This window comes from Lacerta agilis, chromosome 1 (genome assembly GCF_009819535.1).
Source record: "Lacerta agilis isolate rLacAgi1 chromosome 1, rLacAgi1.pri, whole genome shotgun sequence".
Lineage (NCBI taxonomy): Eukaryota > Metazoa > Chordata > Lepidosauria > Squamata > Lacertidae > Lacerta > Lacerta agilis.
In genome coordinates, this window is record NC_046312.1 from 122,947,058 (window position 1) to 122,972,045 (window position 24,988).

At 39.7% G+C, this 24,988-nt stretch overlaps 1 protein-coding gene across 4 annotated transcripts in view; it reads right to left on the bottom strand.

The window, feature by feature from the left end:
* FAM126B (family with sequence similarity 126 member B) overlaps nt 1-24,988 on the bottom strand; it is a 47,916-nt gene that overhangs the window by 14,712 nt on the left and 8,216 nt on the right. For 3 of the 4 annotated variants that reach the window (XM_033169536.1, XM_033169554.1, XM_033169527.1), the window contains exons 2-10: nt 13,398-13,494; nt 9,225-9,302; nt 8,677-8,778; nt 8,090-8,269; nt 5,947-6,027; nt 5,601-5,716; nt 3,889-3,984; nt 2,281-2,397; nt 1,452-1,539 (exon numbers count right to left, since the gene is read on the bottom strand). In XM_033169536.1, coding sequence (XP_033025427.1) covers nt 1,452-1,539; nt 2,281-2,397; nt 3,889-3,984; nt 5,601-5,716; nt 5,947-6,027; nt 8,090-8,269; nt 8,677-8,778; nt 9,225-9,275 — 831 coding nt within the window. In that variant the 5' untranslated portion in view covers nt 9,276-9,302; nt 13,398-13,494. Of the gene's footprint in view, nt 1-1,451; nt 1,540-2,280; nt 2,398-3,888; nt 3,985-5,600; nt 5,717-5,946; nt 6,028-8,089; nt 8,270-8,676; nt 8,779-9,224; nt 9,303-13,397; nt 13,495-24,364; nt 24,386-24,988 lie in introns of those variants that run through there. The other variant, XM_033169545.1, reaches the window with a different exon arrangement.

Consider the following 24,988-nt stretch of genomic DNA (forward strand, 5'->3'; position numbering starts at 1 on the left):
ACTGCGGCAGAGAATCAGCTGTACAAGAAACCCACAGATCTCTTGAGTTGGAATGAACAGATTTCGGGAATGTTGAATAAAATGGAGGCGGTGGAGAGACACTCACAAAATGGCAACGTGAAGGCATTGGGCTTTATTTCGTTTCACTAAGACACAGGCTCCAAATACAAACACAACGTGTGTGCAAGAACATTCATTCTAGGTCTCCCTCATTTGTTGTTGTTCAGTCGTGTCCGACTCTTCGTGACCCCATGGACCAGAGCACGCCAGGCACGCCTATCCTTCACTGCCTCTCGCAGTTATAGAGATCATGGTTCTGCCCATCACAAACATATGTGATGTGACACTGAGACATAATACAGGATGGTTAACCCCTGCCTGGCCAGGAGGCTTGATCTGTCACCAGAAGAATTTTTTCCCTGGCCCCCAAGACTCTACCAGCAGGGGGGAAAAGAAACAGAAATGTGAAGGAAAACAATGTTGCGGTAAACGGAGATATTTAAACATCTAGCTCAGAATCTGAGTGGAGATGGTTATCAGACTGAACACTTGATGAGCAGGGAGGGGACGCTAACCTCCAGCTGAGGAGGGGAGACTATGCATCTGTGTGCATAATGCATGTACATTTGCACATGGCAGTGGGCATGGCATGCTGCCACCAGAGGGTTGGCCACTCCTCAGGCCAAAGAGGTTGCTATTCCTCTCCCCTGCGGCATAGTCAAAGTCCACATTTGCATGATTCACAAAGGAGTGCTTTGGTCAAGCATACTGGGAGAGCACAAGTCACTGATCCACCTCCACTCTGCCCCCAGTCAACTGGCATTTTGCTGAATGCCGCCATACATGAAGCCAAGCAACTCTTTGGTTCTCAGCCCTGCTTGGGAAGGCTTAATACATACAGCTCCATGGCACAGTTTCTCCACAGCACCACAGTTTCTCATGAGACCACTACAAGTAAGGTAAGGTTAAGGTAAATGATCCCTGGACGGTTAAGTCCAGTCAAAGTTGACTATGGAGTATGGCACTCATTTCGCTTTTCAGGCCAAGGGAGCCAGTATTTGTCCACAGACAGCTTTCTGGGTCATGTGGTCAGCATGACTAAACCGCTTCTGGCACAACAGGACACCGTGACGAGTGCCAGAGCGCACAGAAATGCCATTTACCTTGCTGCCGCAGTGGTACCTTTTTATCTACTTGCACTGGTATGCTTTCGAACTGCTAGGTTGCCAGAAGCTGGGCCAAAGCAACGGGATGTCATGCGGATTCAAACCACTGACCTTCCGATTGGCAAGCCCAAGAGGCTCAGTGGTATAGACCACAGCGCCACCTGTGTCCCTACCACACAGACCACTAGAAAAAAGATTAAGCAAGGTTTGAAAGGGTTTGAGCACGTCACACATATGTACACACATTTTAATTATATCAATGGATTGCAGTTACTTTTTCCTTACCAACAGTGGCTGAGAAAAAAGTTCAAGCTGGGCTCTGTAAATTATGTCATCTAGTGCTTCTTGGCCAACTTCCCACTGTCCATTATAACTACATATGGATAAAAAGGAAACAAGATGATTCATTATTTTTTCTGAATGTGAGCTTTTCTGCCTACCACTTACCTTCCAAATACAGCCCTCTTTTTGTGTTGCTGCAATTAATTTACTCCAGCAATTAGCTTATTAAAAACTATACATATTATTGACAAATTCATCCTACCTGCACTTCCCCAAATCAGGAGAGTGTCATTAGCACTTCTAACAAAGTCGAAGTTTCCTATAGTTAAAAATATCTTTAAAACAAATGTGGAAAATAATCTACTAATTTATATCACTTCATAAAGAGCAATGGAAACCTGTATATTAAGTACAGTAACGGAGGGTATTTAGGCAAACACATTTCCTTTCAATAGTTTTTACATATACAATTAAGCAAAGTGGTTTTAAAAAAAACTTTTTAAAAGGTATACTGCCACAATACATCTAAAGCAAGCCAGAACTGCTAAACCTCAGGGTCTAAAGCTGATGGCAATTCTATGCCCACTTACCTGAAAGTAAATCCCATTGAATACTATAGGTCTGTCTTCTGAGTAGACATGCATATGATTGCTCTGCTAGGCTGATAAGGTATTTACAAGATGCTAACTAACTAAAATGGCCAATCCTAGGGGGGGGGGAATAGGTAATAGCTGCTCAGTGCCTCAGCAGCTAGATGACAGGAAAAAAGTAAATATATTCTGATCCACCTAAAAATAGGGAGCGGTTCCTTGTCCAGACCTTGAATACTTACATAGCATAATAGACACCAGTGAGCAGCTGCACCATGAAGTCAGGATCCAGTACCACTCGGCCACAATCTTCCTTCCAGCATTTCTCATGTTGCCGTGGAAACCCACTCACACAGAGTCTGGCAAAACATTAAGAGCATTTATGAAATCCTGATGTAACGAACATTTTGAGTAAACAAGTTTTCATACTGTCAATTACATATCGTGCATAATCAATTCTAGTTCTAGCTCCCCACCCCCCGAAAAGCTACTTGACTAAAATGGAAGGGTGATGGGTGGAATCCATAATTTCCCCCCTATCGCTGGGGAAGATTTTTTTAATGGGAATAAATCAAGAAAATGTAATACATAATGACACTTGGGAAGCTCAAGATCAGAAAAACCAATACCTCTCTAATCATAACACAAGGTCAACCCAGTTTTTGTTCCTGTGGAACACCTGAATGAGGAACAAGGAAATTGCCAATCCCCTTCTAATTGCCATTCTTACCTTATTGCTCTAAGTCAAGGGTGGGGAACCTATGACATGCCAGATGTTTTTGGACCCTGCACCCATCAGCATGACCAATAAAGGGCAATGGGAACTGGAGTCCAACATCTAGAGGCACTGCTCTAACTGCAGCTAACACACATGTAACAGCTAACTATGGGTAGGGCCCAGCACTGGAAATTTGTCATCCAGTCAAATCCAAGACCTTGTATCAATCAAAATGATCGATTTTAACAGAAATGGAACCTAAAGGGATCTGGTGGGAGACCATAGAATCCAAATCCATGCTCTCCTATGAGGATGCTTTATGCAGCATGGGTAACCCTTTCTCACTAAAAGGACCCTAAGAGGGATAAAGTGGGTGCAAATGACATCATTTCTCTAAGCCCATACATTTCTTAAAGTAGCAACTTGTTTCATATATGCCAGGCACGTCCAACAGGTAGATTGTGATCTACTGGTAGATCACTGGCTCCCCCCAAAAAGCTCAACATTTTCACCCTGCGCACCCCCAAATGTGGCTTTCCTCCTCCCCAAAAGCTGAACAACTTTGACCTGAACCCCAAAAAAGGCGGTAGATCACTCGCAGTTTTTAACTCTGTGAGTAGATCGCAGTCTCTTGGGAGTTGGCCACCCCTGATATACCGTATGCTATACCCTTAGGGGACAAATGCAGCCCTTCAAGTCATATCTAACAATCATGGATTGGTTGGATGAAGTGTAATGATAGTGGGAGGAACCAGCTGGGGAGCCTCCAAGCGAAGAAGGCTCAGAGCCTGGGAACTGCTGGAGGGAAACCGGGATGCTCCAAAATCTACTTTTGAATACCTAGTAAAAACAGGGTTCTCAAAGTATGTTTAGAAAAAAATGTGATCTCATCCCATTTCCAAGCCTCCCATAAAAAAAGAATACACCACATTAAATTATCACACACAAAATAGGGACACAGATTGCTAATCCTGTAAGAAACAGATCTAGGTCTTTACATTTTAAGTCAAATGTAACAGTAATAACGTGTGAAGCTTCAACCCTTTTTTCTTTGTACAGTATGACAGATTTTTTAAAAACCAAACCTGGGGGAAAACATTTTTCTAAACGATGTCAAGTATATGATTCTCACCTGGAACCCATCCTGCAAAGTGACTGATAGGAAGAGGCAGGCATATAGACGATCGCAGAGTTGTAACACAGCATAAGAAAACTCAGCACCTCAAACCTAACCACAGAAAAGACAAACATGAGACTGAAATCGGCAGTCTCACCTCTTAAAAAATAGACCCATTAATAGAACTCTCTAACAGGAGAATATTAGCTGAGAGTACACTTCTTTGAATTCATTCTTTTGGGGTTTGGCATAGAAGTGTTGCAAGGCTTTAAAAGCTCAATAGCATAATCAGTTCTCATACAGCAAAAATGTTAAGCTAAGAGAGGCAACCAGATTCTTCAGTTCCTTTACACAGAGCACCCATAGTAGAACTAGAAGCCACAGATGTGCCAGAAAGTTTGCATTCAGGTCATGAATTACTAAGAATTGCAAGGTCTAAAACGGAAAGAATGGTATTCAAGAATAAGAATGCGTCACAAGTGGCCACAAATCAAATACAGTATATTAAAGTTTAACAATTTAATAATTACACAAACTTTTACAAAGGCATGGGGCACAGTCTAATATCAATTAGATAAAAGCATTCAGAAGAAATTGTATATTATAAGACACCCATTAGAACAGACAGGAAGAAATGGCAACCCACCTAATTTGGGCCCACATGGATTCCCCCCCCCAAACCACACCCACCAGCTGCCAACACACCTATAAAAACGTCAAATGAACAACTGGGAAATTGAAGTGCACTTCTGATAGCTTCTGATCAGTGCTGACAGCAAGTCCCAATGGGACAAGCCAAACTAGGGAGTCCCTCACCACAACTGACAGCGCACTTTCAAGGGCTTGCTGCAAGCCCGCTTTGTCCATTTCAATCAATTTCAATTCAAAGTGCACTGGCAAATACTGTATATACTTGAGTATAAGCCTAGTTTTTCAGCACATTTTTTGTGCTGAAAAAGCTGCCCTCGGCTTATACTCAAGTGAGGCGGGCGGTGGGGGCGGCGAGAAAGAAGCCCTTTCTCTCCGCTCGTGCCGCCACCCGCTCTCCCCAGTCAACCATTCCTTAAGAAGCATACAAGAACAGCGGTTCTTTACTCTCCCCAGGCAGCTTGTTCCATTCCTGAACTGCTCGCATAAATGCAAACTTGGCAAAGGAGGAAGAGGAAGGAGCAGCCCAAAGGGCTGCTTTCGGGCTGCTCGTTCCTCCTCCTCCTCCACAGCGGCAAAGGTGAACTGGCTTATACTTGAGTCAATAAGCTTTCCCAGGTTTTTGTAGGAAAATTAGGTGCCTCGGTTTATATTCGGGTCGGCTTATACTCGGGTATATACGGTAATAGACAAAGCAGGGCTCATAGTGAACCCCTCTGAAGGCAAGCTGTCAGTCCTAATCATCTGACAGGTGTTTAAAGCACACCTTCAAAGGGACTTGCTTTCAGTACCAATCAACGTGGGCCGCAAGTCCTTTTAAATTTGTCACCTGGTGTCATGATGACTTCAGGGGATAAACAGGTGGGTGCACCACCACGTTGAAGTGGGTGGGTGAAATAAGGATCCAGAAAAGGTTCCCTCGCCCCTGCAATAGAACATGTCTATTGTCCAGAGATATCGAACAGTTTCTGCTCTGCTTAACTATCTCAGGCTGCAAAACCTGGAAGCAAACATCTCTTCATATCTTACAAAGATGTTGACAGACTGGTAGTGAACTCTCTGGTGAATCAACTGCTTACCTGTTCTGCGCAGTGAATGTTTCTCTTTGAGGGTGAAGGTCACTATAAACCACTCTGATGAGGTCATGCTGACATAGGGCTCCCTCAGTCAAAGCCATGGATCCAATAGTAGATGGCTGCATAGAAATAAAACATTGCTTAAACTTCAAGGTACCACAGATGTTCAGGAAGGAGAGTGAACATAGGGTGGTGGCATTTAAAAGGACCATCCTATTACAATATACCAAGAAGTGTAGAAGGTGCTTTAAGATTTTAGCTTTAAGATTTACGTTTTAGAGTTCTCTTAGAATGAAATGCCTAAACTTTTTAAAATTACAACTGCCTGGCAGCACAAGCACACACTTACCTCATGGTAAATTGATGGCTTGGATAAGGAAGGGATGGTGAAAGATAAAACTTTATTGTTCCCATCTTTGTCAGCAATTTCCTGCAATGAAAAGAAAGATATCGGAAAACCAAGTTACCTTGAATCATAATGCCTTGTTAACAAATGTACATGTCATTAGCCAAGGTTGCTCTGTGGCAAACAATGTGACCTTTCAAGTGAAAAACCAGGCCTATATGGAGGCCCTTTTTGGGCAACATATCCAGGCAAAAATTGTGGCAGCCCGTTTTCAACAATTTTACTGTTAGTCATTGTAAGTCTTTGCTCAATAGTTCTGCAAGTCCTATATTGTTTATTGGTTAATATTTATACCCCACCTTCCCATTTAGTCAGGGCAGTTTACAACAAATATCAAAAACAATAAAATGGGAGAACAAGCAATTAAACTTTTAAAAGCAGACAGCAGGGAACAATAGATAAAAGTACTCAAGGAGCAGCCCAGATACTGCCACCTGCTCTGCTCCCAGATCTAATGAACAGTGCTGGGGGGTGGGGGGAGTTTTTCCAGGGAAGAGTTGCTCTGCTAGAAAGACAAGTTCTATGTAGAAATAAATATATAGTGTGCTTAAAAAACTAGCACCTGAGCTTGCTTCTCCTCTCCTCCCTCCAACTCTTTCTTCCTTGTGTGTCATATCTGTTTAGATCGTAAGACTGTCTGACTGCAAATTTTGAAAGCTGCTCTGACAGGGTGTAATTTTTTTATATTTAGTGTAATTTAGTTATCCGAGCTATTTAAATATCGCTTCGTCACTGGAATGTCAAAGTGGTATACACGGAAAAATTCAAAGCATACCGTGGCTAAAATCAATTAAAGTTAATCACAAAACAGAGAACTTCCTGAAAAGGGCTGCTGGAATAGAAAATTCTTTGTCGGGTCCCTGTCTAATCTCAGCTGGAAAGGAGTTAAGGGTCTTGTAAATCTATACAAGAACGCTGAACACTGTCGCGTAGAACGTGGGCAGCTAGTACAAGGCATGCTATCCTTCTCTAGATGTAGCTGGAAAAAGGAACTCCTAGCCACTGAAGCCCACTGAGCCTCAAGGGTCAGAGATGGATCCAAGAGCACTTTCAAACGACAAACTTTTACCTTCAGAGAGTGCAACCCCATCCAGATGATGGAACTGGCCAATCTGTTAGACAAAGTCACATTAAAAACCAATCCTCTGGAAAGCCAATGAAAGCAACATCAGCTTGGCAAGCTAAATACGTGCCAGAAATGAATGTTATTCATGAGATGTTGATCAGTCAGAAAGGGGATGAGGCAGGACCCCAAAACTAGACATGAGCACCATGTTCCCATTACACACCTCTGATATTGGTGAGGTGCAAAGGAAAGCCTCTGCAACTGATCTCATATATGAGATGAGATGATACCTTGGTACTAAGATATCTTAAATATTAGGGCTATAAAGCCAATGAAAAACAAGTGATGCTATTACAAAAATAATAGACTGTGGTGAAAACATTATTTGTCAGCTGAACTTTCCAAAAGCAGTTCCTTGCTTTCAAGGAATCATCCACCGTAGCTGTTTGCCCTGATAACTTTCAGAAAGGTTTCCATATAAAATCCCCATTAGAAAGATTATAATAAAATACAATTTAAAATAAACATTTTCTGATTACAATAAAATCCTTAAAATGTCTATTATTTGTTTAAGAATTCCCTATGCTAACTGCCCTGATCCTTTCCATTTCTTTCATCTGGAGTTTCCTTGCAGCTTAAGCATACAGAGCTGCTTTAGAGGTTGTAAAAGGGTCAAAATAGTCTATTAAGAATTTCAAGGGATACAACCCAATCCAAGGAAATGCAAACTCCTTTTCCTACATCAGTAGTTGTACTAACCAGAATCACCCTGTCTAGATCTGGACTAAACTTCAAAGACAGAAGCAGGATATGCACTCCTTTAAAGCATTACCCAAAAAGTTGGGGTGGGGGAAGTCACATCCTAATTTTTAATAAGAGTTGATCTTATAAAAATAGTCCAAGGTGTTTTGGAAACTTTATAGCCTGTCGTGAAAGAGTGGTGTCTTGATTTTTTTTTACTCTATACTGATGGGAAAATTCAAAGCACTTTTCAACCATTTTCTCATCAGTCTTACTTACCAAGTTGTAAATCCCCAAAAGCAGGGCTTCAATGCAACCATTACTCTGTCTGTCTTTGCTGGCAGTAAGACGAAGATAAACCCAGATTAGTTCTGGCAAGAACTGCAGCGTAAACCGTTTGAGACGAACCTCAGAACTACGATAGAGTTCAAAGAGCTGGTGGCAGACAGGCTCCAGAAGCTAGAAGAGACAAAGAACCCCAACACAAACACCCCAGAGATTATTTATATATAGAGAGAGAGAGTGTGTGTGTGTGTGTGTCTACCAAGGAACACTGTACAAACAATCAGTTCTAAAATGAAAATTTGCCAATAATTAACGTATCAGTCCATAAAAATGGTTTAAGAAGAAAACTATTTTACAGAACTCTTTTGTGGAATGCAGCAATGTCGAATACGATAAAATACTCTGAATTTGGTTGTGCTCAATTGGAGAACATTCTGTAACTGTCAAAGACCACTGAAGCAGACTAATGCAGGATAGATGGAAACAGAGTTTTGCTCATACTAGTTAGGTAATGGAACAGCAATTAGGAAGCTCTTAAAAACAACATCATTTGTATTAAGGGTAATTTGGCTGTCTCGTACCTCATTATTTGGATCTTGAATGACCTTATAAAGAGCTGGAACCAATGCTTTCTTTCGGTGAAGTGTTGCTGCATAACTGGATACTTGCATTTCAGGTAATGCCTAGGAGAAGAAATACACAGCAGTGTCAAGAATGGGTGGCTTATAAACACTGGCCTCTCTGACTAGAAAGAAAGAAAGAAATGCACTGGCCCCAATCCAGTTAAGGCAATCCAGGTCTAGATCCTCCATGCACTCCACAGATCACTGGTCTTCAACTGGCAGGTCAGGACCCACTCCCTAGTGGGACATGGTCTAATCCAAGGTGGGTTGCATTACCACCATGCAAATATACGGTAAGAGATTAGGAAATGGGTACCCAAATACATGTTTCAGTTAAAAATAGGCCCTGTTTGTGACAATGTTGAAGACTATTGAGGTGGTGGGGAGAAATGGTTTTTTTTTTGGGGGGGGGGGCAATGCTACCATATGTCCAGCAGCTACACAAGGAAGTTGCAAAACATATCAATCTTTTTTTATAAAAAAGTAACAAAAACGTATTTGCTTACCTTGAATTCCGAAAGCCATTCTTCTACAACCCCACGTTCTGATCCAAGCATTTTCTTACAATTTTACTCCTTTTTCACCTTTGAAAGGGAAAGTAGCAATGAAGCACAGTGCACAGTATACAAGGTATATTAAAAAGAAAGATTTTTAATGTCCCATAGTGCAATTTTATCTCAAGCAACCTGCATGTTATTTTAAGCTTCACCTTCTTTCTTAATGATTAATATGTGATTACGCTTTTAAGTGCCTGAAGGGTGGGGGTGGAGAGAAGAGAAAGGAAAAAGTGATACTTCTTCAAGACAACTTGTGCTTGTCCTCTTACCAAATAAGAGAACAAAGAAAAGAGAATCAGAACAAGCTGAACTGTATCGTGGAACAATAGGATCCTCTAATGATAATCCTGACCATGGAACAAATGAAAACAGTTTTCAAAAGCCCCTTGAAGTATATATTTTTTTTAAAGTCGTCATACCTATTTCCTCTATTTGTTGCTGAGAAGTTGTGAAACTTCAGCATATAGACATGAAATAAACGTTTCAAGTCTTAAAACCAGCTCTTCACATTCATAAACAGTTTATTTTTGTATAAATAAACTGTTTATGAATGTGCTATTACTAGTAATAAAACTAAAGTTTCCCATTTGTTGCTGTGTAGTTGAGATGATCCCCTGCAAGAGGCAAGCGCTGGGAGAAGCCTTTTCACAATTAGTCAAAAACAGCAGACTACTTTGAATAATTATGCCACTCAAGGTCTGGGATGTGAAATCCCACAATAATTTAACTATTAAGTGACTGGAGAAATAAATACTGTAATTGAGATCCTATATTAAGAGTGATTATAATGGCAAATGCTGCTTTTACTTGGTTTTTTTTTAACAAACAAACAAGAATTTCCTTTATAAATTAATATATATGTAGGGGGGGAGGAGGATAGTAGAAGCAGAGGTCAAGAACTGTAGAGATGCTGGTTCATAAGAAACCTCTGTGATTTCTCTTGCCAAGGTGTTAATGTTATTGCTTCCTTGGTAATATGCCACATCCACATTTTCCAGTGGAAATTCAGCAAAATATATATTTGTACTTACAGACCCTTTGGCTGAATAATGCCTATCAAGGGGAAGGGGGGAGGGGGGAAGAGAACTAAACTGCAAGGGATAGACAGGATATCAAAACAATGCCAGTTTTAAGACAATAGGTTGAAAAGATAGCAAGTTTTGGCAAGATGGAACCAATTCTTTTCTGGGCTCTTCCTGTTACCTCACTGATTTAGAACCATCTTATGTGGAGCACATGCAGCCTTTCCATTGTGTCCCTATTCTGCATGGGGTTTTGTTTCCCTGAATTTCTTCCCAAGGGTGACCTCTGTGGTCCTGTGAGCTTCCCCTTCTCTTCTTATTTTCTCTTTTCTTTATATTCTTGGCATGTACTAAGATTTCCACTAGCTGACCTGCCCCTGTTTCCTATGCTGTAAAGTGGTTCACATATACATGTGGGGCATTCCATGAAAAGTGGTCCTGTGGTCTAAAATATTAAAATTAAAGATAAAATTCCCCAAAAAATATTTTATGTAGTTGAAAGTGTATATTTTGTTAAAATGACAATATAATTTGATATAAAGAAAATTGGGGGAGTGAAAATTGGAAATAACTGTACAAGTTCAGAAAGTCACTTTCTAAAATGAAATCTTAATGATGAGTTCATGTTTTTTTAAAAATGCAATAAACATAATAAATAATAAAATATTAACATATATCATAACAAGTATATCTGTTCTGCCAAAAATATTTGGCAGAAAAGTATTTTTGATTTTGATTAAATTTTGTCCATGTTAAAGTGACTGGTTCTGGCTTCCAGTGTCACACACGTCACAATAAGTTAATATTTTTTATCTAATAATGTAGCCATGAACTTCACCATGCTGAAATTTTTTTTTATAAGCTTACTAAACTTAAAAACACTAAAAAAAAGTTTGGATTTTTTTTGAAAAAAATATAAAAAAAATGTTGGGCTTTTTAAATTTAGTCACACACGTCACTATTTGTGACGTGTGTGACTGTGACGTGTGAGACAGGAGCATTTTTTTAAATTAAAAATGCAAATACATGTAAATAATAAAATATTAACATAGATCATAACAAGTACATCTGTTATGGCAAACAAATATTTGACAGAAAAATTTATTAGATTATGATTAAGCTTTGAAGTATTTTGCTCCATAATTTGGCATCAAAGGGCTAACTGTGACTGTGCCATCTTCAAAACATCACAAAAAAATTATGCTCCATCAATATTCATTTGCTGACCAAATATTTTTTTCTATTGAGTAACAATTCACAAATTTGAAGTTGCATTGGCAAGTCAAGGTAAGTGTAGTATACTTAAAAATAAATAAATAATGTTAAATGTGGAAGGCCTCCTTCCACCTGCCTTGCCCCACCCCCTGGCCCTGGGACTCTTCATAAGGGAGCTGTTCCTGAAAGAAGAACTGTGAGGGGAGATGTGGCTTGGATTTCAGATGAACAAAGAGCTAGAGAAAATTGTCCAAAATTAATTCACTTTGTCAGAGAACTGAATATATTTGAAAGTAAAGTGAATGTGTTCGAATGAACCAATGCAATGCTATTTTTGGTTCAGTAACTGTCAATAAAATAAGGCTGTTCTACAAGTTGTGCAGGGACCCAGGTGGTGCTGTGGGTTAAACCACAGAGTCTGGGGCTTGCTGATCAGAAGGTTGGCGGTTCGAATCCCTGCCACGGGGTGAGCTCCCGTTGCTCGGTCCCAGCTCCTGCCCACCTAGCAGTTCAAAAGCACGTCAAAGTGCAAGTAGATAAATAGGGACCACTCCAGCAGGAAGGTAAACAGCGTTTACATGCACTGCTCTGGTTCGCCAGAAGCGGCTTTGTCATGCTGGCCACATGACCTGGAAGCTGTCTGCGGACAAACGCAGGCTCCCTCGGCCTATAGAGCGAGATGAGCGCCGCAACCCCAGAGTCAGACACCACTGGACCTGATGGTCAGGAGTACCTTTACCTTTACAAGTTGTGCAAACATTAAAGATGATTGCTTTGTGTCCAATTCCACTTTTATGTTAATGTTTATTAATTTGTTAACCTCAATCTGTAAAAAGATAACAATTATCCACACAAATGATATTTTTAAGGGTTTCATTAGAAAAAAAATTCATATGCGGTCACACACGTCACGTTAAATGTCACACACGTCACAGTACTATTTGTTGTTTTTTAGCCTTAGTATTGCTACTTCATATTCCTAAAACCCCTCTTTTGGATTTACACATATATGGCTTAATTCTAATAATTTTTATTTCCATGAATGTTACAAGAACTCACAGAAATATTCAAAGAACTTGAGAAGAGAGGGAAAAACATTTGCAAAATGGTCACACACGTCACGCAAAATTAAAAATTTGTATCTCTATTCAGGCAACATAAAAAATATTCCAAATCAAATTAATTATATCTTAAGACATAAATGACAGGTGTCAATTAATTGCTTTTGAACCAGCAGTTGTTTTAGGGTCAAAATAATTACAAAAGTACTGAAAACGTTGTCTGAATGTCACACACGTCACGGTGGAATGCCCCATGTTCATCACTCGATGACTGCAGCATCAAGAGACAACTTGCTTCTGTGTAGATTAAATATTGTGAGCTGGATCTAGAGTTAAGTGTGCAAAATGGGTCTGGCAACTGACTTCTCTCACCTCCTTCCCAGAGCAGTCCCCACCCCCTGGGAATTATCTAAGGGTTAAGGGACTCGGCTGTACCAGTTGGGCTGTGATGTGACGAGAAAGGTTGTTCTGGATAATCACATAGAGGCAACTACCACGAACAGATCTCATACCAGTCCCATTATAAGTGCTGAACTCTGGACCCAACCCAATAGATAAAAATCACCTGCACATCAACTCAAACTCAGCAATTTCAATGAAATCAAGCTCACACATTCAACTGCGAGGCAAATAATATGAGAAGAAATCAAGCCATATGTATGAACTGGTTCGTTGTAAGCACTGGCAAAGTTAACCAGAAGAAAATTGGAGAATATCTATCACATAACACCACCAGAATAAACTATGGGTTACCAAGTCATCATTGTTTAACTTGTCCTCATTGACATGAAACATTTAACAGCACATATAGTGTTCCACTTTACCTCTGTTTGGATAAGTTAGTTCTCTAACGAAGTTGGTGGAATACTGCCATTTTCCACTTCGAAATACATTTGCCAGTCCTTCAAATAATCACCAGCTCTGTCAACAATACAACACAGTATACTTTTTAAAAAGAATGAATAAAATGCAGTGAAAGCATGAATATATACATTATTGTATATCAAACTATATTCTCGGCTAAAAAGGCCTAATGATGAGCATAACAAAGAGCTCTTGCACGTATGATGCAAGTATTAAAGGGGAGTTACTTTAATCTTCAAATTGCCTACAGCTATGCCCAGATTCTTGGATTCCAAGCTGGTTAAGACATCATGACAAACCATAGTTTATTATAATGGAACAAGCCACAGCAAACATCACACATGTGCATTCACTTCCTCCCTCAGGATGGAAGACTAGAACAAGCCAGCTACATAACTTACGGCTTGAAGTTGGCTTGTTTCAAACAAGCCATAGCAAAAATGAAACCACAGTCCATTGCATTCAGATGAAGCAAGTGCCTGTTAATCAGAAACAGAAGTAAAAGATTCTTGTGGCCACAGTGCAAGAGGGGATGAGGACACGAGATTATGGCTCATTGCAGCTCATCTTCATCAAGATAAACCATGGTTTAGTTTGACATCAAGATGAGCCTTTTATGGTGTCTGAGCATAGAAAACATATTGCAGTATAAAAATAGAACATTTGTATCTAAGGGCAGAATACTTTTAACAGAGCTGACAAGACAGGGATTTTTTTTTTAAAAAATGTCCTCTGTGTCAGTTATTTGCTTAATATCTAAAAATCTGCATCTAGAAATCTGAATATATCAAATTGTTTCAAGAACAAGTTTCCAATTCTATTTGGGGGGGGGGGTTATCAGTACTCGGGCCAAAATGTTGAACATAAAATCATCTGTGAAATGGCAATCCCACACTCAAAAGAATTGATTGCCTCTACCATTTCATTTCATTTCATCTCATTTTGGCTTGCAGGAATATATTCATTCAGGATATATGTATGCAATTTAGGCTACATTGCTGTTCCCAACTACCGGTACCACACTTTCCACTGTATGACCAACACAGCACCATCCCATCCTCTTATATTAGCAAGAATTAGATACTGAAATGCTATATCAAACTTCAAAATTAAGAAAATATTGGCCTGTCATCCTGCACCATAAATTCAACTTCAGCTTCTTGTTGCAAATACACACAGAGAAGTAAAGATATGTGTCATGATTAACTGATTTGTAGAAAGTGAGGTATAAATAATCTAAACAAATTATGCAAGAGATGTATGCAGTCTTTAACATACAACTTACATTAGGAGGTTAATCTTGTGTAAAGTGTTCTTGTCTCAACCAAGATTTGCAAAAAGATTTGATACTTCAGTTACCCATTTCCCATCAAACAAAGGAAAGGCCAAGAAAATACTTTGCTTCATCAAGGCCTGAGCAGATGCTTAGTCTCATTCACCTCAGAGAGTCTGAGGAAGCCTGCTGCCCGGCAACTCAAGGCCAGAAGGCTTTCCAAGACGAACAAGGAGGAAAAAAAATGTTTCTGAATAAACTTGTCACCATGTGCAAATCTTTTAAAATGTGATAGCACTAGGCAAATCTTTTGCAAGCTGCTTTGAGAGTCTTCTGAGGCTATGGTGTATGGTAGTAATAAAAATAAGCAGACCAACAAACTGGACTCTGGAAGGAATTGGGGTGGTTTCTGGACATTAGGGTCTGCCACAGCTGTCAAATGCTGTTATTGTTACAGCCAAAACATGTGGCCCTGCAACAAAACATTGCAGTACACGGCTGGGGAACCTTTTATCTCTTCCCCCTCACACAGGCCAACTTTGACAGGCAAAGGTGGGTCACCCACCTGTCAATCATCTGATGTCACAATGGCACCGGGTGACTGAAAAGGTGGGCAGTCATACCTACCTGGCAAGTTAACCCACGGGGTAGGTGAAGAGTTCTGATTTGCAATTATGTTCTTCACATGAATTGACAGGTGGGCCCCGACAGATCAAGACAGACAAGTAGGCTGCAAGTCCTCCAGCCTTATTGCAGTGTATCCTGAGGTGTGCGTATCTGTGTTCGGTTGTGTGTTATTTGAGTATATGGCTGAGGGACAATAAATCACATATAGCAAAGAAACACAGAATTTCTATACAGCACTCTGTCTCCCTGGCTAGAAATGCAGTGGACTGCTGGAGGAGGGGCCAGAATTCCCTTTGCCAGCTCACAGCAGACTAATAAACATTTTACAGGATAGGAACTTTTGTGGGCTTATTTATAAAGTTGGCATAAAACTTGTCAGACGGTGCATTTATTGCTTACTAGCTTTACAATTACAAAAAATAGCAGATACCCTGTATCCACATTTGAAGTAAGCTGACTGCACAAAGCATGGACACTTTGCAGCACCTCAACCATTTGAGATTACCCCATACACAACACAGTTCATACCCTCAGCATGTAATTTCTAGCTATGGAGTAATTTTAGGAAATAAAATTGAACTGCCTAACTCTTTCGCTCCTCTGTTTAGCTAGTCAAAGTCCAATCCTATCTAATGAACCAGTCCGTCTCACACAGTTTTATGGGGCTTACAACCAGGAAAGTGGAATGCAGGAGAAATGTTCTGATGGCACACACCATAGATCTTCAAAAAAAATTCCCGCCAGAGAAGTAGCTATGTTTGTGGCAGACATACATCATTCCTGCTTACTCCGCCAGTGAGATAGGAAGGAAGAGCAATAATACATAGTCCTGTGAACAGGTCCAGTTAGAACAATAGTTGTTTGTCTTTCTACAAGGGCCCTCCCAGTCCCAAAAAACTGCCACAAAACTGCTGCGTAGACAGCAAAATAACACATGCTAAAACCACTTTAGCAACTATAATAAAAACTCAGTCAAGCTGTAATATTTTACTAAATCTGAAAGAATGTGCATCATAAGAGACATCCTGTTGTTATCTAACAACTTTTTTATTTACTTAAGAGACAAGAAATTCTAGCATAGCGGCTGAAATTACAACCACCTGTCAGATAGGTACCTGGACTAGAGATGAGCATGTCACAACATGACTACAACTAAGAAAAAGATCTCATTGGTACATATACACCAAATCAAAAGGGCATCTTGTCACAGCACTCGAAGAGACTTGCAGCTAAGGTTCTGAAGAAAGACACTGAATACTGCACCTAAGACCCATTCAGCCTTCTTTAAGCAAGCAAATCAACATTTGAGTAACTAAGGAGCAATGGAAATCTAACCCTGAAAAACAAAAACTGATTGGTACACCTAACCCAGGCATGACCAAAGTCCGTTTCGGGGGCCTAATCCAGCCCGCCGGTCAGTTTAATCCAGCCCCTGTGGCAGTTTATTTCCTGGGGTAAAATCCTAAAAAAAACCTCAACAACTTCAATCCTAAAAGAAGCTCAACAACTTTGGGGTAAAATCCTTTAAAAAGCTCAAGAACTTCAATTCTAAGAAAAGGTCAACAACTTTGGTCGGCCCTTCACTTCATCAAATCTGCCCTCTTTGAAAAAGTTTGGAACCACTGACATAACCCAAGAATGGCTACAATGTTCGGTTCATACTAAAACTCAACAATCAGAAAATTGAAAACTAATTTTATATTCCTATGCAAGTCATCTATTATTCAGAGGCTTAGGGGGACCAGGAGCCAATGATTTTTCCAGGCACATTCATTTAAATAGTTTATAATAATTACGTGTGTTGAGAAGTTCTCTGTGTTAATTGCTTATTCCTGAAACCTGGAAAGAGATGCTATGGGAGGTGAGTGGTTTTTGTTGTACTTATTCAGATTCAGCAACAAAAATGTCTGCTCACCAGCTGGTATAGTACCAGAAAAGAATCCTTACATGCAAAAAGTACAGGATCCTTCCCACTCTTTTCTCATAAACCAAAGCACAGTGGTGACCATATAATCAAGCCTATTTGGAAACAAATGCAGAACATTTTACTAACCTAGTGTCTAAGCCTTTGCAGCACACTATCATACTTCAAGTTCTTCTATGCAATTAGGAAAGTTACCAACTTGTTGCAAAAAGCAAACTGAGGATCTCAGGAGTTTCAACAATGTATCAAATTTCATACTGACCACAAGGCCTTTACTGTACAACCAACTCCAGATCTACTGTACAAAAATCAGTTACGTTATACAGTACTAAACAGATGTCCATCTATAAAATGTGACATTTCTTGTTCTACTTGCAATATATAAGGTAACAGATCATACCAAAAAGAGAATGAGTTTCTGTAAAATATGAAATAAAGGAGTGAAATTTCACATATCACAATTTCAGCTAAGCTAGCTAAATATTTGAAGACCTGTAATTCCTTTTGTCTTTCCTAAACCTTCCAACATTTAGCTTTATTGGGTGCCCCTGAGGGTGAAAAACCTCTCCATCCACTTTCTCTACATCATGCATAATTCTATATACCTCTCTCTTTCCTTTAAACTAAAAACATTCTTTAACTTTTTCCATAGGGAGTATCTCCAACCAACCCCTTGATCATTTTGGTTGCCCTTCCCAGCTCTACAATATCCTTTTCAAGATGAGGGGACTAGAACTGTACAGACTATTTCAAGTGTGGTCACCCCACAGATTTGTATAACACCATTTATGATACTGGTAGCCTAATTTTGAATCCCTTTCCTAATGATCTCTAGCATGGCATCTGTTTTTTTTCACAGCTGCTGCACGCAGGGCTTGCACCTTCCACTGATACTGTGACTCCAAGGTCTAATTCCTTATCAATCACTCCATTAGCATAAATGTGAAATTAAGATTTATTTATTTTTGCCCTAATGTGCATCACTTTATATCCACTAACAATGAATTCAACTTGCCATTTCACTGCCTATTCATCCAGTTTGGAGCGATCCTATCGGGAGTTCTCTGTAACCCCTTTTTTGTTTTAAACACCCTGGACAATTTGGTATAATCAGTAAACATGGCTACCACACAGTTCAGCCTCTAACTCTCTACCTATAAAGACATTCACTGAAGATGCTCTAAGAATACAGTTTTAATATATACAGTGTTCAGAAGAATGCAGCTCATCACCTAAAAGCTCTGGAGGCTGAAGAAATAGCTAAAAGGCATAACAACAAACATAAAAAGCTCATAAGCCAACTCATTTAAGCGTTTGTCCTGAGAATGTATTTTCTTACCTTTTTACATGCTCCCACCACCAGTTTCCCTAGAAACAACATCACGCAGTCATCCTACACTAAACCTGAAACACTCTTGTCAGCTACTGTGTGATAACTCAACAGACGCAAAGTGAGAGAGATTTCCAATCCATCTTTCGTCAGCTCCTATATAACAGGTTTGGCTTCTCTTATGCTAAATCCAACACTGAAGATTGCCTTGTTCAAATAAAAACTTGACTTTCCTCTGTTCCTAACACATGCAGTTTCCCACTACAGGTCAGTTTTCATTTCCTGATAAAAGAATTTCTGTCCTTATCGAGTTCATCTGTTAAGCTACATTAAGAGTAAAGACAAAATGCTTTTAAAACGTGGTCAAAAATGTGGAAGACTTCCCTCCAAGTTTCCAGGTAAGAAGAAGAAAAGAGCCAGAGAGCCATTCTGTTTTGAGTAGCCTACTTCTTCCTGCTCCCATCAATTTATAAGAGGTTATGCAGCAGTAACAACCACAAAAACCTCTCATTACTGAGCAAGACTCCTAAGACTGCCCTTTCATACACTGCTGTGCACATGCCTATTTGTTCTCCACTTTGTACAGTTCCCCAAAAGCCACACAGGCCAATAAAAAAAATGACAACATAAAACACTGTCCAACAATGTTACGATGAGCGTGTGTGGGAGTGTGTTCTACACTTAAGTGGAACACATTCTACATTACAATTTCTATTCTCTGGAGTGTTAGAACACCACTAACATGGAAAGAACTTATACATGTCTCAACTTGTAGAGCAGCCTGGCACTGAGTTATCCCATGTGCACAGATACCTGTAAATATACAGTCCATGCCACAAGCACACAAAGACAGTAAGGTTCCTCTTCTGTGAGTAGAAATGCAGTGAAGCAGATGACTATTTCACAAATCCCAGTTCAGAAAATGTCTTTTGTTTTGACAATGCCAATCAAAATAGGCCTTGACCCAAGGAAGGGTTGGGCCAAAGTAACAAGATCTATCTGAAAGTTTCCTATTAGAAACATAGAAAGGGCAGAGTATATCTGCTGGATTTTCAGTCTACTGTCTTATTTTACTTGCTTTTCACTACCGTATATAGCACTACTGTCCAGCTAAAACTATCACTGAGACCAGACTCTGAATAGGGTTAACCTGGCAATTATAATGGCAACAACATTATGTTACCATGGAACAGCTTCGAAATGCTTCAAGGAAATACACATTTGTGTAGCTATTTTAGGAGAATAAAGATGCTCAGCTTTGGGTTCTCTTATACAAACGTATCTCGAACAATCTAGCTCGAGTAGATCAGCGGTTTTGCAAGAAGTCACCATATGTGCATGAGTAATGTTAACAAGCAGAACTGTGCCAAAAATGATTATTCAGTAGTTAGTCAACATTAAAATATAAACGGAATAGATAGAAGATAAAAAGAATGTTAAAACAGAAAGTGACAGACAGGAATCTTTTTCTTAACCACGTTTATTGGCAAGTCTTTGGGTCCTTCTCACAACTCACCTGCTCATTTCAGATTTAAGGTGTAAATTACACAGAAGTGCAGCAGTCCATTGTCCTAGATCAGGAGTACCCAAAGGCCCAGGGACTGGATGCGACCCAATCGCCTTCTAAATGCGGCCCGTGGACGGTCTGGGAATCAGCATGTTTTTACATGAGTAGAGTGTGTCCTTTTATTTAAAATGCATCTCTGGGTTATTTGTGGGGCATAGGAATTCGTTCATCCCCCCCAAAAAAAATATAGCCCCCCCCAAGGTCTGAGGGACAGTGGACCGGCCCCCTGGTGGAAAAAAAAATGTTGACCCCTGTCCTAGATAATGCTTAAGGATCCCAACATAAGCTAGGATCTGTTTAGGGAGAAAATAAGCTCCCAGAACAGGCACCTCAACCAAATTTACCTTCATTTGAGGCTGGTGTCATGGGTGTCTGATTCAGCCAAAAGGAAAAAGAGAGCATGAAGTGAGCATCCCAGTACCTGCTCTTACTAGGAGTATAACCTGATCCTTCCCTTAATTTCCATCCATTTTCAGAGTTTTTGAGACAGAACGTGCATTAATCTTTAGAAGTAAGAAATATAGAGCACCTTTTATTGAGCAATATAGTTTCCAGCTGCTGCAAGCAGTATAAATAGTATGTAAATGGCTGACAGCATTGCTAACTGCTGAATGAAATTGCTAGCTTTTTAAAATTAAAGTTCACTGCTTTAATTGCAGTGGGAATCACACCCAATATGGAAAAACAAGTATAGTTGTACAACTAAAAGAGAAATCATAAACAGAGTTCACAACAGAAAATTATGCAAAAACAAAAGCTACAAATTATAATTTCCCAATAAGCTTCATGTCCCATGTCCTAGTGCCAAACCAATTCCTCTCAAATCATGGCAATTGCACTCTCAAAACTGCTTGACCAATTCAGAATCATTAACAAATCCATATACAATTTCAGATTCAAAACTGTATTATACAAATAACAGCAACATGAAATTTAAGCGAGATACGCAAGAATAATCCGTTCTTATTCCTAGTATATCTATTGGCTCCTAAAAGGCAATGGAGTCAATAGTAGTTGAAAATTGGTTGTTCTAAACACAGAGAGAACTTCTGGCAGTATAAGACTTGCTGCGCCAACAACAAATAAAGCCTTGGCTAGTCTGCCACAGGGCAACGTCAAGAAGCATGACATCATATTAGAGAGATGCTCACTGGACATTGGTAGCAGATGTGCGTTGAGAGCTGAGCTTCCAAGTGTCAAATCTGCCCACCAACTGAAATAATTTCTCTCAGGATGCCCCCACAGTCTGTAGAATGCAGCTGGTTACGACCAAGAATACAATCTTTTCTGTGGTGGCTCCTGCTTTTGGAATGCGCTACCTAGGGAGGTCACATGGGGTCTTCATTGCCATCATTTAGGTACCAAGCAAAAACATTTGTTTCCCAAGGCTTTTGATAATTGCTAATGTTAGCATTTTTAACTTGGATAACTTTAGTTTTACTATCTATATGATGCTGTCGCTGTTCTCATTTATGTATTTAATTGTTGTAAAATTGCACTTTGTTTACTATTTTTTTAGTAGACCTGGGAACATGAAAAGAAATTAAAAAAAATAAGTGGTACAGTTAAATCAACTGCTTCTGTGGCTTCCTATAACTATGTTTCCAGAATATACATTTTGCCCAGTTTTGTATCTACTTATCTATTCCATGAGCATATGCTTAGAATACGGTATGAGACATTCAATGTAAAGATTCCGAAATACTGACAAAGCCAATTTAACAGTTTTAGGCCTACATCCACATACACAAGAGGTCTCCCTTTCTTAAATGAAATGGAGAAACTGAATACACAAAGTATACAGTATATATGTGTGCCTGACTCTGGCAACAGAAGACCTTACCTACAGTAAGAGGGAGCTCTGCCAGAGCACAGACCAGCAAAGTGCCAGGCAGAAACACACAAAAACTGTTACCTATGCTGTACAGACAAATGAAAAATCTCACTAATTAATAAGGTGCTTAGGTTACATATCACATGTTTATGGAGGGAGGGAAGAATTACTTATCTTAAAAAATAGGTGTTTTTAAAAGCTCACATTAAAATGCTACCAAAAAAAGCCTAATGACATTTTATGCCCTGCTAGTGGAAAATATTGCTGCAACAGGTACACACACACAAAAAATGAACAAGATTCTCTGCCCTCTAATACTAGTTTAATAATTTACTATGCAACTGAATAGTTAAATACAATGCGCCTATTGTTTACATGGCACAGTTATTCTTCAGATCTGAAGCCAACAATCCAACAATACAGAAACCAGCTACTCCTCAGGTCTGAGAGAGATCATTCTAAAGTGTTACATTTGGCAAACACCCCCCACCACCCCTAAGCTAAAAGCTGAGGAGGTGATTCCTGCCTCTCTGCAGGTTCAATCTTAGCAATAAGACTAGGGAGCTGTTTACTGCTTGACCAAGGGAACGAGTTTCTCTACCATGAAGAAACAAAGTACAGTAACAAACCCCTATTTCCTGCTCCCACACAGGAAAGGGAAGCAGAAGGCTTCCTTCACTACCACTGTGGAGATACACTATGCAACTCTGAACAGCAGCCAGATCCCATGCACTCCATCATACCCTTTCCTGCAGGCTACCCACAATCTTGTGGCAACAATTTTTGGCTGAGCTGTCAAGGCCATCCAAGAATTATAGACCCTTGTATTTACACCTTGCTGAAATCAAACACTTAATTTGGGGGGCAAATGCATGGATGTGACCTACCAAGTAACGGTGCTGTGTTATAAAATCATGAGGTTATGTATGAACTGCAGGAAGATGAATGTGCACATTAAAACCAGGGTGCTGAACTGACATTGTGTTTGCATGAAAACTTAAACACATACCTTAAAGATAAACTTTTGTTTCAACTGAAAGTGGAATTCAATGAGAAAACCAATTTCATCAGGGTTATTTAGTTTTTACATCTTAAAAACAGTTTTTGTTCATTAATCTCTTGCACCCTTTATTATCAGCTGCCAAAGAGAAAATACTTAATACTTCTCCACAGTTCTGCAGCTTAGAGAACTCAAGACACTGAAGGCAACAATAGTATTCTCCTGGCAGGGAAGAGGTCAATATACTCCAGTACATTCCAACGAATCCGTGTGCAAGCCCTTCATGGTGGAATTTTCTTACTTTTAATTTTTACATCAGAACTTCCTGATTAAATTCCGTTGGTTTTGAAAACAAATTAGTATGCATTATGTGAAGCTGCAGGTGAAGAGGGTATCAAACATTTATTTAAAATATTTCTCTCTTGCTCTACTTTGTACAGTACAAGGCAGGTAATACGAGAATAATCAAATATAATTAAGAACCAACCCACTGGCAGCAGCTTTCCATAGTCAGGTAGTGGCATGTCCCAGCATCTATCAGATCCTTTTAATTGGAGATGCCACGGATTGAACCTGGGACCTTCTGAATGTAAAGCATGTGCTCCATCACTCAGCTATGGCTCCTCCTCTATCTCAGTGGCAGCATGATAAGTGTAGCATTATAAAGAAATACAGCAGCTAGGATTAGGACAGTGAGAGGGAAATGGGAACAAGGAATGTCAGGTGCTAGCAAGAAGACTGTTTGGCTTGATACGCCCTACAAAACAATCTAAACCTCCATTTAATCTCTGTACATCCCCCACCCCCCTAACCTCCCATCCAGGAAGTTCCAGTACCTAAAATAACTCTTTTGGGAGGTACTATACAAGTTTCCCTAGAACTTAGATGGGGATAGCAAGGCAACTACTGTACAACCATCACCTGATCAAGCAGCCTCTGCAACAAAACAAACTTTTTGGCACCCCATGGCCTCTCCACCTTGAATAGTTCATTCTAACCTGCCACACAATATTAAAACGAGTCTGAGGAAAGGCAATCTTTTAGTGACTCACTACAGCAATCTTTTTTTAAATCTTCAGTTTGCCATTGCTACCAACATTTACTAATACATTCATGTGAAGTTACATTTCCGACTTCATTATAATGCTTTTGGCTTGGCTCCAGATATGTCTTGTGCTAGCAAAATGACCACTTCTGTTTAGGCAAATCAGATTAACTGAATCCCTCCAATTTTCCAGTTCTTCTGCTGTGCCCATCCGGAGGGTGCATCAACCCTTTGGGGGAGCACAGTGGCCTGCAGTGGGAGAAGAGCCAGGAAAGTCATGCGGCATGAGCAGAGTTCTGCCAAATCTTCTCTGGATGCAAACCTTACCACTTAGATAAAGTGTGCATCATCTCTGAAGTTGTGTGCACATGTCACATATATGTGTTGTTACTGTCCAGCATTCATTGTCCTGTAGCACAAACAGAGTAAGTAAACAGATGCTTCTCTCATAATTAAAACAACTGATTTAACATTAAACTGCCTGACATTGAGTAGCTCATTGCTCTTTAATGCAATTCCCCACAGACGGTGACATACTTTTGCTTATTGTTTTCACAAACTAAAGCTTTCTGAATGTTACATGAAAGCTTTCCAGAGGATCTGTGTTTATGTTAATTTGTTTCTTTGAAAACTACTTTGGGTTATTTTTTAAGATAACATTTTTTTAAAAAAGATCACCATCATCTGAAAAGCCCTAGCGTCTGAAGAGTACAATTTGTGAGGTTGCTCTGGGATCACATCTGACAGAAGGACAGACAGAAGAAGAGTGATGTGTGCCTAGTAAGAACCAGGAAGAGGAGGGGGAAGGAAACCCAGGAAGGAAAAGCAGGTGCAAGGCATGTAAACATTTTAGAAATATAAATTACATTTCAATTTGGTAAAAATAGTGTCCCCATTTTACCAATTATCTATAATAAAACAGAGTATGCAAATACTATTTTATACTAAACA